Genomic DNA, 15,615 nt, shown 5'->3' with positions numbered 1-15,615 from the left:
CTCATTCCAGGCATAAATGACATATTGCTTTCCTACATCAAGCTGATATAACATTTTTCAGACTAAACTCTACCGTCGAGGTGTTACGTCAGATATATGAAAAGAAAATGTCAGAGAGCCAAAAACTGCAAAATTCTTACAAGAAACGGAAATTGGCAAGAGGTTGAAACTAAAATGTCATCTTGACAAAGTTCACCATATGAGAGTCCAGAACTCAAATCTAGTGCACCACGTAGGAAGCAGCACAACTGCACTTTAAAAACAGCACTCTTACTCCAGGGATGAAGGAAACAAGGCTCAAGCTGTATTAGCTTATTAGCTTACGGATACACATGCACAGTCTGGCATAGTTTCTAACTCTCTATCACAGTAAAATATAGTAATCAACATTTCTTCGACTTGTTATGTGGACTGCCGGAGAAATCCTCAAACACAACGGTCATTCCAGCTGTTTTCTTGAGCATAAGCAATATTTTGACACCAGATGAAGCTCTGCATAGATCTTTTAGCTTCTTACTAAATTCAACCAACTCTACCTCCTTATCCTTTGATAGCATCTTTGTTAAATTGATGACAATGCTCTCCAAAACCACCGCATTTCTGAATAAAAATTTGAGGAGCTTGAGTTCATTCTCACACCCTACAAGTTCCCAAATCTCAATACACTTACAGTGATCAAACGGACATTGGAACGATAACTGTTTTCCCCAATCTCCTCCATCCTCCAATGAGTTAAAAGTTGCCTAATAACAGAGTAATGAATTAGATTACTAAGTTACATGCCAGATTAAACACAAGTCAAGTGGAAAATCAACTAATAAACAATAGTGATTCTATTAAAACTCCATATTGTATATTTAAATTTGGTGTTCTCAAACCAAACTGAGAGTTCCGGTTACTTATTATTCAAAATAGAATAAGATGTTCAAATCGGTCATTACCAGATACACATAACTTCAAATTGTCCAACTATTATTCCAGTGACCCAGCAGTTACGCTGGAATTTTAAGAGTTACTTGAGAAATTCAAGCTCACAACTCGTTTTACCCTTTGGATGGATCAAAGCAGTCACATAATGTCATAATGTTTTGAATACCAGAGATAAATGAGGTTATGGTAGAATGTCTAGTACCTTTAGTTCTTTCCAACACAAGCGCGTCTCTACAAGAGTCAAAATCTCTAACAATTTTGCCACTGGATGGATATAACCATTGTCAAACAAACTTTTCAGCTACAAATATCGTAGATTGGGAAGTGAAAGGCGCGCCCTCTCCAACCCACTTGGTAACTCTGAAAAGTCCTTTGGCAGTAAAAAATAAGAAAAAAAAAACCTCAGATATTTCTGCCAAGAAAAAATGGCAACATATAGCATTCCACAAAATCATTGCCAATGACAAGTGCGTTGAATGCCTTAAGTTGCTTGCGTCCAAGAAGTTATTTTTTAATTTTCACTTAGCTCCATCAATATCTTCGTTTCAGAGCTTAAGTTAGCCTTAACCATTCACCTCATACAGAATGCAAAATTGGATTTATATGCCATCTCTCTAACAAAACTAGTAAATACATATCTGAAGTATTCTGACAGACAGTGCTAAAGACGTCGCGTGCCTAAGTCCTTTGAATATTTCATGCAAACATTTACAAATCACTTTCGTTTCCAATGTTTTGTACCTGTCGATCACCTTATATATTTCAGCAGTAACTAGAGAGGATAGATTCTCCAGACAATATTCTTCATATATGTGACCTTCCAACTTCAATGACGTGAGGCTCGGAGCACATATCTTGATCTTACCAGATTCAGCATATGCGTAATAACTTTCCACCAACAAGTACTTTAGTTGCGGAGCAGATATGGATATACTGGTGAGATACATATGCTTCCAGTTCACTAACTCCAACTTCTCCATAACTGGGAAGTACAAAAGAAGGTCGCTCGAATCATCTCCCCAAACGATAATTGATTCTAAATGCAAACTCTTGAGTTGGTATATATATATTACCATGTACAATGGATTTAGCAAGCCAACTCAAGAGTTTGCATTTAGAATCAGTTATCTCTCTCTATATATATATATATATACTAAGTAAGAGACCCACACATCTATTTGATCTGCATCCTCGTGCAGAGCACTTGAAAGGCCATTTACATCATGATCATGGCAAATGAAGAAACTGAACTTGTTTATACTAGAACAGCTTCAACAAATTTTCTAAATTCTTCTCTTTTATATTCTCTTGTATCTTGACTTATCCAGAGTTCTTCGTCGAAGTTTAGGTTCGGAAGACATAACCATGCACAGTTCCCATTACTTGAAATAAGACTACTTCGAACTACTTCTTTCATGTCTAGAAAAGAGATGATTTGATGGAGTAGTTCTTCTGAAAAACTACTGATTCGGTCTACATTAGTCTTCTTCATTTCCCTTTGTTATTGGCTGACTTCAGCAACTTTCTACTTCAACATGGTTGCGATTTTCTCTCCATAGTTATAAATTGAGTGCAAAAGAAAATACAGTTACCAACGTTTACCTATTTAACTACTAGTATAAAGCTGGGCAACCAAAGGAGAGGAAGGGAGAGGAAGTAGAGTGAATGATACCTGAATAAAACAAGTCATACAAAATTTAAAATTACTGATCACAAAAACAAAGAAAGTTGGAAACTACATATAAATGCAGTCTTCTCCCATATAACCAAAACAAAGATATACTATGCATCTAACACTGCATCACCTGAAATGAAAAAATGGAAAGGAGTAAAAGCTATTTGAATAGTATGTTTGATTGTTTCCAAGAAAATCAACAGGAAATGGAAACTCATAGAATCCCCCAGAATTTGAATTCCAGGAAACCAGAGAGTCCGGGAACTGTTTGGTAACCAAGAGAAACGGGTGGATATGGATGATGCTACGCTGATGAAATGAAATCAATGAAAGGAGTAGGCCTTACTGATGTATATTTCTTCTCTCTCCTTTCCAACCCTATCCTGGACCTGGAGGCAAGAGGGAATAGGAATATTTTTCCAAATCCAACTTTGGAACATAACTGTTCAGATGTTCTCCTACTTTTTGCACCCAAAGTCCAAACCATGACGGAAATCCTCCCAGTTCTTGCCATCCAAACATACCATGATTTTCCAAAGGGCAGGGCACCGTCTAACAGACTGCGAATCTGTGACACTCGTGAATTTTGAATTACAGGACAGTTACTAGCTTTTATCGTGTATTATGCTTTTCTATTCGAATTATGAAACTAAACCTAATCCTAGCAAGTCTTACTGTAAGGCTATGTATGCTTAATATCAAAGATCATTTCATATGAATTTCAGTTTCACCTATCTACAACATAATATACAATTATAAGATTAAACTTTTTCCCCCCTAAACTACTTGAAACCTAATGTCAAGCCCAGGGATCAGATTTTTTAGGGTTTTGACGAATCTGACACTCCGGCATCAGGACGACTCCAATGCATTAATAAAGCACACCACTCAACAAAATAAGATCGATGTCCAGAGGAAAGTTCCACTAATTATTAGGTCATAGTGTCACACACACACACCATGGAACTTGAAACATTTGATAGTGAGGTTAAGTGACAGATTGAAACATGTTTGTTCAAGTAGAATCAAGCATTTCTACTAATAAAACAAGAAAATGGGTAAATGCAGTAATCGAAGTAGTAACCACTTACAAAATGAAAAGAATGAGTGGAGAATCTTTTTTAGACTTCTTGAGAGCCTCTAAACAAAATTTCAGATACCCGTCAAATGATGAAGAGAATGGGACACAACGAGGGAGACACATTAAGAGTGTTGTGAAACCCCAATAAGCTCAATTTGGCAATGAAGTATGAAAACAATCCTTTCCTTTTCCCACTAATTTAATAGCTTGTTTAGACAGTAAACACCGAGTGAAATAATGGGGCGTCAAAAACATTTAGACAGTAAACTGCTATTTACATCATATCGTATGTGATATACCTCAATTTTTTTATATTTTGCGGTGTCCGATACGGACACACACGTATCCATGTCAATGTAACTTAGGAAAATTAAGCATCCTAAGGCCTAAGCTAGATCCAAGTCAATTACTTTAAGAATTACAAGTACACCAGGGAACCATAAGAATTAACTGGGTAATAATCCATTAAATTGAAGGTAAGATATACTGGATGATAAATAAATAAAAGAACATATTAAGTTATCGATTAGAAGAATTCAATACTTACGAAATTAAAGAACATGGCTGGACGTACTCGTTACAAGAATAATTGCCAGCTGATGTACCATGATAACTAAAGCTCATTCATCACAACAGGTCATACAGAGCATTCTTGACAACAACAGTCCCAACCGAAAATATCATCCACAGCTCACCCTTACAACAAGAAATTACGGCATGTCCAAACTCTCATGATTTGGTTCATCTTTAGCCAACAAATTTATAACCATAGACATAGTATTTGCATCCGCCCGAGAACCTCCTCTCATCCATTGCCTTAAGAAATTGCACTGCCTTCTCAAAATTTCTGCCTTTGAGAAATCCTTGAACCATGATATTGAGCGTCTGGGTCATTTGGAGCAACATTATTCTCTTCCATCTCTATGAACAAACTTTGAGCATCAATTAACATGCCCTCCTTACAAAAGCCATTGATCATTGTGTTATATGTTATGGTGTCGGGCAGCACCTCTTTTGAAGAAAGACTGTAAAATAGTTCCTTGGCTTCCAACAACATTCCTTCTTTGCACATGTAGTGAATAATATTGTTATAAATCACAACACTAGCTCTTAACCCATTGCTTTCCATCAATCGAATCAAGTCCATTGCTTCTGAAAGTCCACCATTAGAACACACACCTTCTATTAATGTACCATATGTGACAATATCTGGACTCTGCCCACAAGTTTGCATGTCTATAAAAATCTTCTTTGCATCCAAAACTCTCCCAACCTTACATAGCCCACCTATAAGGGTAGTATACATGATAACATCAGGTTTCAAACACTTCCGAGTTATATCCTGAAAAAGTTTCATAGCCTCAAGAACTCTCCTAGCTCTGCAGTAACCACTAATCAAACTTCTATAAGTAATAATGTTAGGTTCCAGACCTCTATTCAACATTAAATTAAAAACATTTGCAGCCTCTTCCATTCGACCTTGCAAACTGTCACAGCCCAAATTTCTAAACAATAACAAAGTGAATATTTGAAATATAAAATCTCAAACATCACTAGGTTCACTTGTTTAGGAACCTAGACTATGACAGGAGATACTACACATACAGAACCCTAACAGCCATGTCATAAAAGAATCAACTTAAATTAAAATAATCCCAATAATTATCCACAACTTCTTTATTAAGATAACATCCTTCCAAATAAAATATCAAACAAACTCTCAGAATAAAATTCCTCACTACCATGTTCTCATGCCATGAAAAAGGTAAACTACGTTATTACATCCTTCCAATAAAGAATCAGACCTAAAAGAAAACTAACGGATTGCTCCGGGCCACGAATCCCAATCACACACATTCGATTCCATTGCTTCCACCTATGTTCCCAAGAACACACCCACGTTACCAAAACAAAGCAAACATGGGTGACAAATTGAATTTCTTTGGTATGAGTGAACTAAATACATATAAACATTTCAAACTTTACTTATCCAACTAACACTTTAAATCTATCATAACCTAATCATTCTCGGCTTGGAAGATGTGTGTTTCCGTCATCTCAACCGCATAGTTTTTTCCCAAGCAAAACTTCCATTTTATTAACTTCCATTTTATTAACTCATTCTAATAACTCCTTTTAATATCTAAATAATTGAATTACACTTACCGATGTCCGCATTTGTATAAGGGGTAGGACCGGCACACCTACCTGAAAATATTATTAAGTCCTACCCTCCCGCAAAGAAAAGTTAGAACTTGTATATATAACATATGTAGATATTATATATGTATTCAAAGGTAAACCCAACACACTCAGTATAAACAAATCCATTTCTCTTATCAATTAATCAATTACTTTTCTTATACACCCACCCTTTTAGTACCTACTCCACGATTTGCACTCCACACATTTGCCAAATCACACATTCCCTGTGCCTCTCTCCCAATCGAATACCACAATATCATAGCCATCTCCGGCTTTCATACACATATTTTCACGACCTCTTTGGGTACAAAAACTTCGGTCATTCATGGCACATTCAATGAATACTTTAGGTCATTCCCGCCACATTCAAGGAATACCTATCATATCACTAACGGGCCATTCATGGCACATTCAATGAATGCCCCGTCATTCCTACCGCATTCAAAAAATACCCGATCCTACATTCCCGGTACATTCAAGGAATACAACTAACTCCCAAAGCCCGAATACCTTAGTTCCTCTTTAGGGCGGGTCTACTAATCGGTCATTCATGGCACATTCGATGAATACGGGTCATTCATGGCACCCTTGATGAATACCACTTATATAACACTAACGGGCCATTTATAGCACATTCAATAAATGCCCACCTACATATGACATCATCGGTCATAAAACTCAATTCCAAAACTTGAGGCGTGGAGAGTTCTAAAAGGGTCGCGGTAAGTTTTGTTTACGATTATTATCTTGTATTGCATAGATTATTTCGAGAACGTAGGAATATCTTGATTCAATTATTTTTGGTTTACGCGTTATTAATTTCATGAATGTATAAGTGTCATAACGTTGTGTATCGTAAAAGACTGAAAAAAATCACAAAACAGTAAATACACGTACACAAGTATATTTATAAAGGTCTTAGCCTAAAATCAAACACGTTAATAGTCCTAGACTTATCCTATTAGACCGAATCATAATTTTAGGTAAAAGTCAAATTTTGGGTCAACTGGTCAAAGTCAACCCTGGTCAAAGTCAACAGTCAACTCTGGTCAACAGTCAACATTGGTCAACCCGGCCTAAACTCCAAAAACCCAAAAGCCCAAATCCTAAGGCCCATAGTCTAATCTTAAAAGTCAAATTTTTAAAATAAAAAAATAAAAAGATATTAGCCCACGATTTTGGCCCAAGCCCAAAATCGTTTTTGCTACTGTTCATCTCCTTCATTCCTTCATTCTCCGATACCACCGACCACCACAACGGCCACCACCGCCATCCATGATGAGAAAAAAAAACCGGTTTTGATCCTCACAAAAACCCCACCTACCTATACCATCAAATCCATGATTACATTTATCTTGAAGAAAATTCGAACGACGCCATTAAAGGTTTATTCAAGCTTCAATCACCCTCTCTCCAGCCCCCAATCAACCACCAACAATCCACCTCAACCCCACAACATAACCTCACAACCAAATCTAATCAAAAACACTAGTCCATACAATCAAGGCCTTAAGGCGGTGTGGTGCTGATTTGTCGCCATTGAAGCTCCTCGAGGCTTCAAAAACCCCACCTCATACACCAACAACCCAAACTCAACCATTTATCACCTAACCATTCCAATCTCCAATTCAAACAAAAAATCCATATCAACTTGATCTACATCAACACCTCAACCCAAAACCCAATAAAATCGGCTTACCCAAACTCCAACAGAACAAGCTTATATCCAACGTATATCGATAATTAAAATTTGATTCAAAATCATCTTTTTATTTCGTAAGTTTGTTTACACAGTACCCAGACTAAGACAGCAGCAAACTAACGAATAGTAGGTAGAATAAACAGTATGTAGAATAACATTGACGAATAATTGAACAGAAAGAAATTTACAGATTTGCAGATATCAGACATTAAAGTTTTTAAAGAGACTTACAAATATGGATTCAGTGGAAGATAAAAGATCTACTCACAGTTTAAAACCGAACAGCTTCCCGAGAGCTAAACCCCGAAAACCCAACGTCTATTGTCGCGTGAACTGGACGATCTTTCTTGTTCAAACCCTTTTTTTCTTCTCTCAGTAAAACTCTTCCTTTTTTGTTTTTTTTATAAAACTCCCGTTTTGTTTTTCCCTAAAAACTCTACGTGAGAAACCCCTATTTTCTGGTTTTTAAAACTTCCCCGAAAACAAGGGTTTTAAACCTATCTACTTACTTACGGGCTTTTATCCAAAAACTACTGGATATCTTATCTCTGTTATTTATTACATTATTATTATTATTATTATTATTATCTTTATTATTATTAGGAAAAATAAAATAAAATACGGGGTGTTATACAAACAGTACCCATTCATCAACGCACTGCATGTGACTGTGTTAGGCGCCCCATTTCCCTGAAACATCTCCTCTAATAGGTCATGTGCTTCACTAACCTTCCCTTCTTTGCAATAAGTATCAACCAAAATACTGTATGTTCTCACATCTGGCGCTATACCTCGTTGAAGCATCAGTTCAAACACCTGAAGTGCTCCACTGGTCCCACCCTCTTTGCCAAAGGCATCCACGAGAATGTTGAAGGTTACAATATCCGGTGAGATGCTCCTTTTGGACATATCTTCAAACAAGCTGATGGCTCCTTTCAGTTGACGAATGCTGCATAGTCCATGAATTAAAGAGCTGAAAGTAATGGCATCTGGGACAACTCCGTTGTCAACCATTTCCTGAAAGAGATTGACAGCATCATACACCCGGTTTTCCTTGCAAATACAGTCAATGATCATATTGTATATGTGGATGTTCGGCTTCAGCTTTTCCTTTTCCATTGAGCTCATCAATTGAAGGGCAATATCTGAATTTAATGATTTGCAGAACCAATTGATGGCAACCCCATAAGTGACTTCATCTCGGGCTTCCCTCCGTAAACAAACCCTTGAGAAGAGTATTGAAAGTAACCGCATTCGGTTCAAACCCGCATTTTAAAATAGTCCCCAAAACAGCAAACCCGAAATCCACCCGACCCATATAAGAGTAGCAATTGGAGTCCAGCAGAAGCCATTGCATTGTACATGGACAAAACAGTAGAATAGTGTTTGGTCTTGACAAGGGCTCCTAACAGTTGGTTGAAAGGGTGAATGGAAGGAATCAACTCATTAAAGAAGCCCAATGCCTCGTCAAGTTCAAGTGTTCCTGTTTTACAACGATCTCTAACCAATTTCTCTTAAGAAGAAGGAGATGGGTGGTTTCTAGTGGTAGTGGATTTGAAACGAAAGAATGAAGAAAGAGGAGAGAGAATACCAAAAGAAATTCTACTTATCTTCGCCATGGAAATCCAACAAGAAAGCAGAGCAGATGCCGAACAAACCCGTCTATGGCCTCATTTGGGTAAATTTTTATTTTTTGCTCAAAGCAAAATTTATTTTCTCTGTTTTTGGTGCCTTTCTGTGGAAGGCTAGCCCAATTTTTTTTAAAATGCTAATTAGACACAAATAACATATAGAAGAAGCAGATTTTGATCCCACGGAGAAAAATAGAGGATATATGTTCTATCAACTATCAAGTATCAACTTGAAAATAATACATCACCACCACATCCTAAGGATTTAGACAGTACATTACAATCTTCTAGCATTTTGGGTGTGGTTTGTAAGTGATGTAGGGCTCTTCAAATAAAATGGCCAATCTAACTATTCTCTTGAACAAAAGCAGTACTTTCACCCTTTGTGAGGCTTTTGACATGGATTGTATTTTCTTCGCAAATTCACCCAACTCTTTTTCTTTGTATTCTGATAGGGCCTCTCTAACTTTGATGGTGATGCTTTCTAGAACCATTGCATTTTTCAAAAGAAATTCAAGAAACTTCAGTTCATTTTCACAGCCTTCAAGATCTTGGATCTCAATAGACTTCAGGTGACAAAACTGGCATTGGAAGAGAAGTTGTTGTCCCCAGTCCCCTCCCTCCTCTGTAGTTGTTGATATTGCCTGCAAACAAGAACATAATTGATTGAGATGTTAATAGACAGGATATGAAGTGAAGGAAATATCTAGGCCCATTGCATTGCTGAAATCAGAAATTGCTTTGCTCTTTGATCACAAAAAATGCAATCAATAATTATAAACCAAATAATACAAAAGTAATAACTTTCATTATCACTGTTATGTTTTACTATAAATGTTATTCATTAATTTTGCAATTGCACTGTATACCACGAATCAAACGCAATGTTACATCTTTAAAGTGAGTCATGCGATTGTACAAAACTATTCGAAGGTATGAAATCAAAGAATAAAGATCTTTCGATTTCAGCAATGCCAAATGGCCAAATAGGGGGGTCGGCTTCAGATTGCGCAACTCCATGAGTCCATATTATAATTATTTATGCACTTCAAACAAATTTAAGATGATTTATGCACTTCAAACCGATTAGCTATTTGGTCAACTAAATTGCCACACGATATTGATCACAATCGGACAACTGATTATCAAGTTTTACAGTCGAACTAACAAAATGAAAGTTGCTTCTTTATATAATAATAACATAAGAACGACACAGTTCTCATACTTGTTTTGCATACGACGAAGTAAACTCTGCATCGTTGTTTTTCATACAATACCTGAGTTCTTTCCAAGACAAGAGTTTCTAAGCAAGGAAAGCTCTTCAACAATTTGGCTAATGCACAGATGTTGCCACTGTTATCCAAGTCTGTCAGCTTCAAAAACTTCAGATTATGAAATGAAGAAGGCAGTGAGTTGATCTCATCAGGTACTTCTGAAAAAGTCTTCTCCAGTGGAAAAAGAAAAAGCAGATTAACTCAGCCATTACTTGCAAATGCATAATACCAATTCTTGAAACATCAATTATGCAAGTATGTCAATACAGAATGCATATGTACGTAAGAAATGCGTTCAACATATTAGTAAAAGTAGTTGACACCATTAAGAGGAAATGACTTCCATGGCATTGCTATAACACCGTTAATGAAATGTGGGAATTGAAAAATCTGTTTGAAACATTCCAGTTGTACAATGAACAAACTGACCAGGTGATCAATTACTGATTAGAGGACATTTAAAACTTGCCAAAATACAGCTGTCGCAATAGGCGCAGGAGGCCCATCTCATTTCTTGTTTGTTGTGAAGCATCTAAGATCTAGTTCAGTTCCCTCATTTTACACACATTTACATGGTTAATACAATTACGTCTTCTACCCCTCACACACACACATGGTCAACGCAATTACCCTTTTTTCTTTTGATCAGTAAATATAATTTCTTTATATGAAACCAATCAAAAGAAAGTAGGATGAGCGATCCTACCAGTACAACAACAGAAAAATCAAAGATTGACGAAAAAAAACACAAGAAACTACAAAACAAAGACTCCTGGTCAATACATCAAAAAATTCCATCTAAACATAAAATGGCTGAAGGGCATATCCCTCGTCTCGTCATGGACTTTGGACCAAAAAACAAAACCTTTAAAGCAATTACTTCTTCTACCCCTCTTCATCACATGGCTGTTCTAAACTCTCACCAGGACTATCAGAGTTAAACATGACAGTGGATCCTAATCTGGAGACATGAGCAGTCTGAAAGGGTAGTATTTCAATTAGGTAGCCATTTGAGATGAGTAGTCTTGAAATGAGAAACCCCGTCGCTGAAAATTTAGAAACGCTAGCTAAAAAAGGGTAGGATGTTCTACTAATTCATCAGGGTACTAAATCATCAAGACCAACTACATGAAAAATAGTGAAAGTGCCCAGTTTCTCCTCAGTGAGACGAATCTCTCATGTAGCATGGCCTACTCAAACCAAAATGTAAGCTCTGGTAAGGATTGAACTCGAAACTCATGTGCCCGACTCCACTCACTACCTTTTAGCGTGAACAGATGCTAAACGAACTTAAATCTATCAAGGAAAACAGAACCCCGAAACTTCTACCTAAAGCCTCATCATACCTTGCTGCCCACCCGGCTAAGCAGCAATCTGTTTGATTCCATTATTAATAAGAAAAAGTGGAGATAATGATGGATGTCGAATTACAGTGTAAAAACAGGATTCCAAGCTATCTCCAGATTGTCAAAATTCACAACTCATGTCGAAGTGACTCCAAATAGGGGACTAATTTCCCAGTTGAAATTGCTTCAATATCGTTCGCAATGGGTTAAAGATTCAAGAATAACCAAAATTGTTAAGCATGGATCTGCACTAAATTTTTTTTATTCCAACCAGGAACTAGCATTTTGTACCTTCATATATTGCACTCTGCCCTTCAATCTGGTAACCTAGCCTGTTAGCCGACCTTCTTTGACTCTCTTCTCACACAACCTAATCTTGTAGTTTAATGGTTATCAAATGGTTGTCAACTCGAGCAAAAAGCTTATCCTTACAAAGAGTTTGAAAATGCCCTTTCTGCAGCAAACCCTAAGGTTCCAAAATGACTGGCACACTGCTCCAGAAATCTAGACTCTGTTATTTATAGACTCTGTTATTTAAGGTTCCAGAAATCTATCTGTAGGTCTTATAAAACTGGATTTTTTTCATTAATAAAACACTGAGCAAAATATAGACACATACATATTTCTTAATACCCAAAATCCATTTGTTGAAGCACACTAAACTTTTGTGGAGCATAAAATGGAAACCCAAGATCAGTGGGTTTCAAATGCATAGTGAGAAACCACCTTGGCTATTCATAGAACAGCAGTGGAACTTATACCTAAAGGTCAATGCTGAGACTGGGATTACAGTCAACTATCACTCATAAAGTATTTCAAACTTTCTTTCGGTGTGACAAATGTTGCCTTGGTTAAATGCATATCAGAGCACAGGAGCGAGACACGAAGTGAAGCCAGAAAGGTCCAGAAATTTCGCCATTAATGGCTCTTATTAGAGCCGTGTCATTGTGTATCAATTAAGTAAATTAACCTATCCTTACAGAAGGGAACCTCCCAACAGACAGATTGAGTATGATGCGGTACATGGGTGTAGATTAGAAGAAGGGATACGGAAACCCTTGATAAAAGAAGAGAACGAAGACAATGAAGTTTTGAAGAAGATGAGTATTAAATTTGGGATAAATTTGATTATTGATTTGATATAGGATAAATCACAATGGCCTCCTTATATAGATAATCCATACTTGATAACCAAGAAACCTAGACTTCTAAATCTAATTAAGCTAAGTAAAGGAAACTCAAAAAATCAACTTACTAATTCTACTAATGCAATTCCCCTAAAAAGTGAACCTTATCATCCTACATCACAGTACATGTGTCCTTTTAAGTCAGTAACAACAAGCCCAATGGGGACATGCTAAAAGGGTTACCGAGCAAAAAAAAAAAAAAAAAAAAAAAAACAACAAACATGCTAAAAAAAAAGACATGCTAAAAGGGTGTCACATCAGAAATTTGGCCATTTTAGCTTGCAAGCCAAATTTGGCATGCCAAAAGCTTGCAAACCGTTCCACTGGGCCTTTTTTTTTTAATTTTACAACTTAATTTTGGCAGCTGCTAGACAAGGCCACAAATTTAGCTGAGTTTATCACACCAGCCAAATTTAAGACCCTTCTAGCAGCACCATTTGAATGGCCATTTGGTGTTTCGGGTGCTATATGGCCCCCATTGGGCTTGCTCTAATACCCTACCTGGTTTCTTAGGCAAATTTTACATATTATTACATTGAGAGAGGCCATAAAGAAGATTTTTTTAATGATCAATTAGAGGCCCTGTACAGTGAGGTAACTAACTTCTCAGTAATCTAATGTCGACTACATGAATACATAGACAATATGATTCAAAGTAATTTCTGAAGAGAAAATAAGGAAGGAAAGCATACCTGAAATCCATGTGCTGATAATATTAGAGACTTTGCATTAGTAAGTTCTTTGAGGATATTCCTCAAGCATTTACCAAACACTACATCGGAGAAGGTATAAGCTTCATGCTCATGCTCATCTTCATCTTCATCGATGAATCAGTATTTAAGTGCTCATGCTCATCCACGCTATTAATCTTTGTGTCAACTTCTACAGTAACAAGAGATGAAGGACTACTGAAAATATAGTCCTTATACATATACCCTTTCCATACAAGTGACGTAAGTTTTGGAGCATCAATCTCAATCAGCCCTGAAGGATTATATTCCTCCCTAGAATTTTCCACCTTCAAGTACTTGAGCTGAGGAGTATATATACCCAGACATCTAAAACCCCGGCAATCTTCGATAATCAAATTTTCAAGAGATTGAGATTTCAAGTGTAGCCATTCTTGAGTATCGAATGACGAAATATGAACCGATACCAAGTGTAAAGTATTGACACGAGCAAGTAAAGATAGTAAATCGGGTTTTGCGATAAATATCCAGACCAACCATATGTATCTCTTTAGCATTCCATCACAGCATAAGTAATCAATCTTTGAATTTGATTCAAATTATTGTACTTGGATGAGGTGATAGATAACTTGTTTATGTTAGAACCACCTCGGAGAAGTAGAACCGTGTCAACAAAATATATAAATTTGCTTAACACTAGTACTTTACGAACAGGGTCTTTCCAGAAAGATTCACTAAAAATTAAATTAGGAACAGATCTCCATACGTTTCTCCATTTCGTAGAAAGAAGACTCGTTAACAGTACTTCTTTCATGTCCAAATAAGATAGTATATGATGAAGTATTTGTTCCGGTAAAGAACTTATTATATCTTCATCACTCATCCTCATAACCTTGTTGCTCATGGCAGTGCAACTTGTCAACATTTTAATGCTCCCTTCCATCAACATGCAATTCTGTTTCATTTTATTAAAACAATCATTGGAAAAACATAATGATCTATTATTTACCCATGTAAGCCCTAAATGAAAATTACTAAAACGAAGAAATGAAATGTTGTAAGTTTGTTAAATAACAAAGAAAATTAAGTATTACCTCGAAATTGTGGAATCGCTAGTAGTCTCAACTCGGTCACCCGAGCATATGACCGAGATTAATAGAATAAACAAAGAGGAAGAAATGAAACGAGGGAATTTATATGTGCGCAACTCGGGCGGATCGGGGTTTAATGGGTTTGGTGTTTACCCGTGTGTCTGTGTCTCGAAGTCTAACTCAAGCCCAAAGCCCATTTAGCCCAAAACCAACTTGTGATACTTTTGTTATCTATCTATATATATATATAAAAGCTCGCGCACATTCTCTCTCCTCACCATATCGCTCTATTTTGGACCTCTAGCAATATGATTGGCTCCTAAAAAAAAGTAGGTACTAATAATTAGTGACACCTCCCCAGGTTTGTTTAAATCTCCTTAAGCTATTCTCAAATTATAATTCCCTCCCCGATACAATGAAATCTCGCCCAATTTCAAAAATATCTGAAGAAATATTAGAAGTTTTCGACTTTTTAAAACACCGAATTTTTTTGGAAAACCCTACGTAATCTAAATATCATTTTTCTCTTCTCCACGTTTTCTAAACGTTGGCCGGTTTCTTCTCTTCCCAAGATCATCAGTTCCTCCATACACACTAAATGTGATTACCTTCATTCCTTGATGTTAAGTATCCTCTTTCTTTTCTTCTTTTCATTATTCATATTCTTTTTATGATTTTCTATATCCAAAAAAAATGATTTTCCATTATTATATCCGAAAATGGATCCTTTCGAGTTATATCTTTGATGGAAGCATTACTTAAGCTTTCATCAAGGTGTCTCAGTTTAGGGTGTTTTGTTCTTTT

At 36.6% G+C, this 15,615-nt stretch overlaps 2 protein-coding genes and 1 long non-coding RNA gene across 4 annotated transcripts; all 3 read right to left on the bottom strand.

The window, feature by feature from the left end:
• Window positions 1-378: 378 nt before the first annotated feature.
• LOC147505610 (uncharacterized) lies at window positions 379-4,381 on the bottom strand. 2 transcript variants are annotated; one of them, XR_015193402.1, is made up of 3 exons: window positions 4,234-4,381; window positions 1,133-2,602; window positions 379-743 (listed from the first exon to the last, which is right to left on the bottom strand). It is a non-coding gene; the product is annotated as an uncharacterized LOC147505610 (long non-coding RNA). The 2 variants fall into 2 exon arrangements; XR_015193403.1 differs by lacking the exon at window positions 4,234-4,381 and having other exon boundaries at window positions 1,133-1,300; window positions 1,672-4,227.
• A 121-nt stretch (window positions 4,382-4,502) lies between these two features.
• LOC147505609 (uncharacterized) lies at window positions 4,503-9,237 on the bottom strand. The gene is made up of 2 exons (XM_086558088.1): window positions 8,232-9,237; window positions 4,503-5,174 (listed from the first exon to the last, which is right to left on the bottom strand). Exons 1-2 carry the CDS (start codon window positions 8,845-8,847, stop codon window positions 4,525-4,527), a joined length of 1,266 nt encoding a protein of 421 aa, XP_086414214.1. The 5' UTR covers window positions 8,848-9,237; the 3' UTR covers window positions 4,503-4,524.
• Window positions 9,238-9,381: 144 nt separating this feature from the next.
• LOC147505608 (putative F-box/FBD/LRR-repeat protein At4g03220) lies at window positions 9,382-14,277 on the bottom strand. The gene is made up of 4 exons (XM_086605588.1): window positions 13,941-14,277; window positions 13,724-13,848; window positions 10,502-10,666; window positions 9,382-9,868 (listed from the first exon to the last, which is right to left on the bottom strand). The coding sequence occupies exons 1-4, from the start codon at window positions 14,275-14,277 to the stop codon at window positions 9,512-9,514; spliced, it is 984 nt and encodes a 327-aa protein (XP_086461714.1). The 3' UTR covers window positions 9,382-9,511.
• Window positions 14,278-15,615: the final 1,338 nt, after the last annotated feature.

The sequence above is a fragment of the Coptis chinensis genome, chromosome 4 (assembly GCF_015680905.1).
Source record: "Coptis chinensis isolate HL-2020 chromosome 4, ASM1568090v1, whole genome shotgun sequence".
In the NCBI taxonomy this organism is placed as follows: Eukaryota; Viridiplantae; Streptophyta; class Magnoliopsida; order Ranunculales; family Ranunculaceae; genus Coptis; species Coptis chinensis.
This window is presented reverse-complemented; position numbering and strand designations above follow the sequence as displayed.

Excerpts from the sequence above, each read along its gene's own strand:
- LOC147505608 (XM_086605588.1), bottom strand. The coding sequence starts at position 14,277 with ATGCTAAAGAGATACATATGGTTGGTCTGGATATTTATCGCAAAACCC. Across the intron at positions 10,667-13,723 it reads TATCAGCACATGGATTTCAG|ACTTTTTCAGAAGTACCTGA; the intron begins GTATGCTTTCCT and ends CCACTGGAGAAG. Across the intron at positions 9,869-10,501 it reads TTGTCTTGGAAAGAACTCAG|GCAATATCAACAACTACAGA; the intron begins GTATTGTATGAA and ends TCTTGTTTGCAG.
- LOC147505609 (XM_086558088.1), bottom strand. The coding sequence starts at position 8,847 with ATGCGGTTACTTTCAATACTCTTCTCAAGGGTTTGTTTACGGAGGGAA. Across the intron at positions 5,175-8,231 it reads TGCGTTGATGAATGGGTACT|GTTTGCAAGGTCGAATGGAA; the intron begins GTTTGTATAACA and ends TGGGCTGTGACA.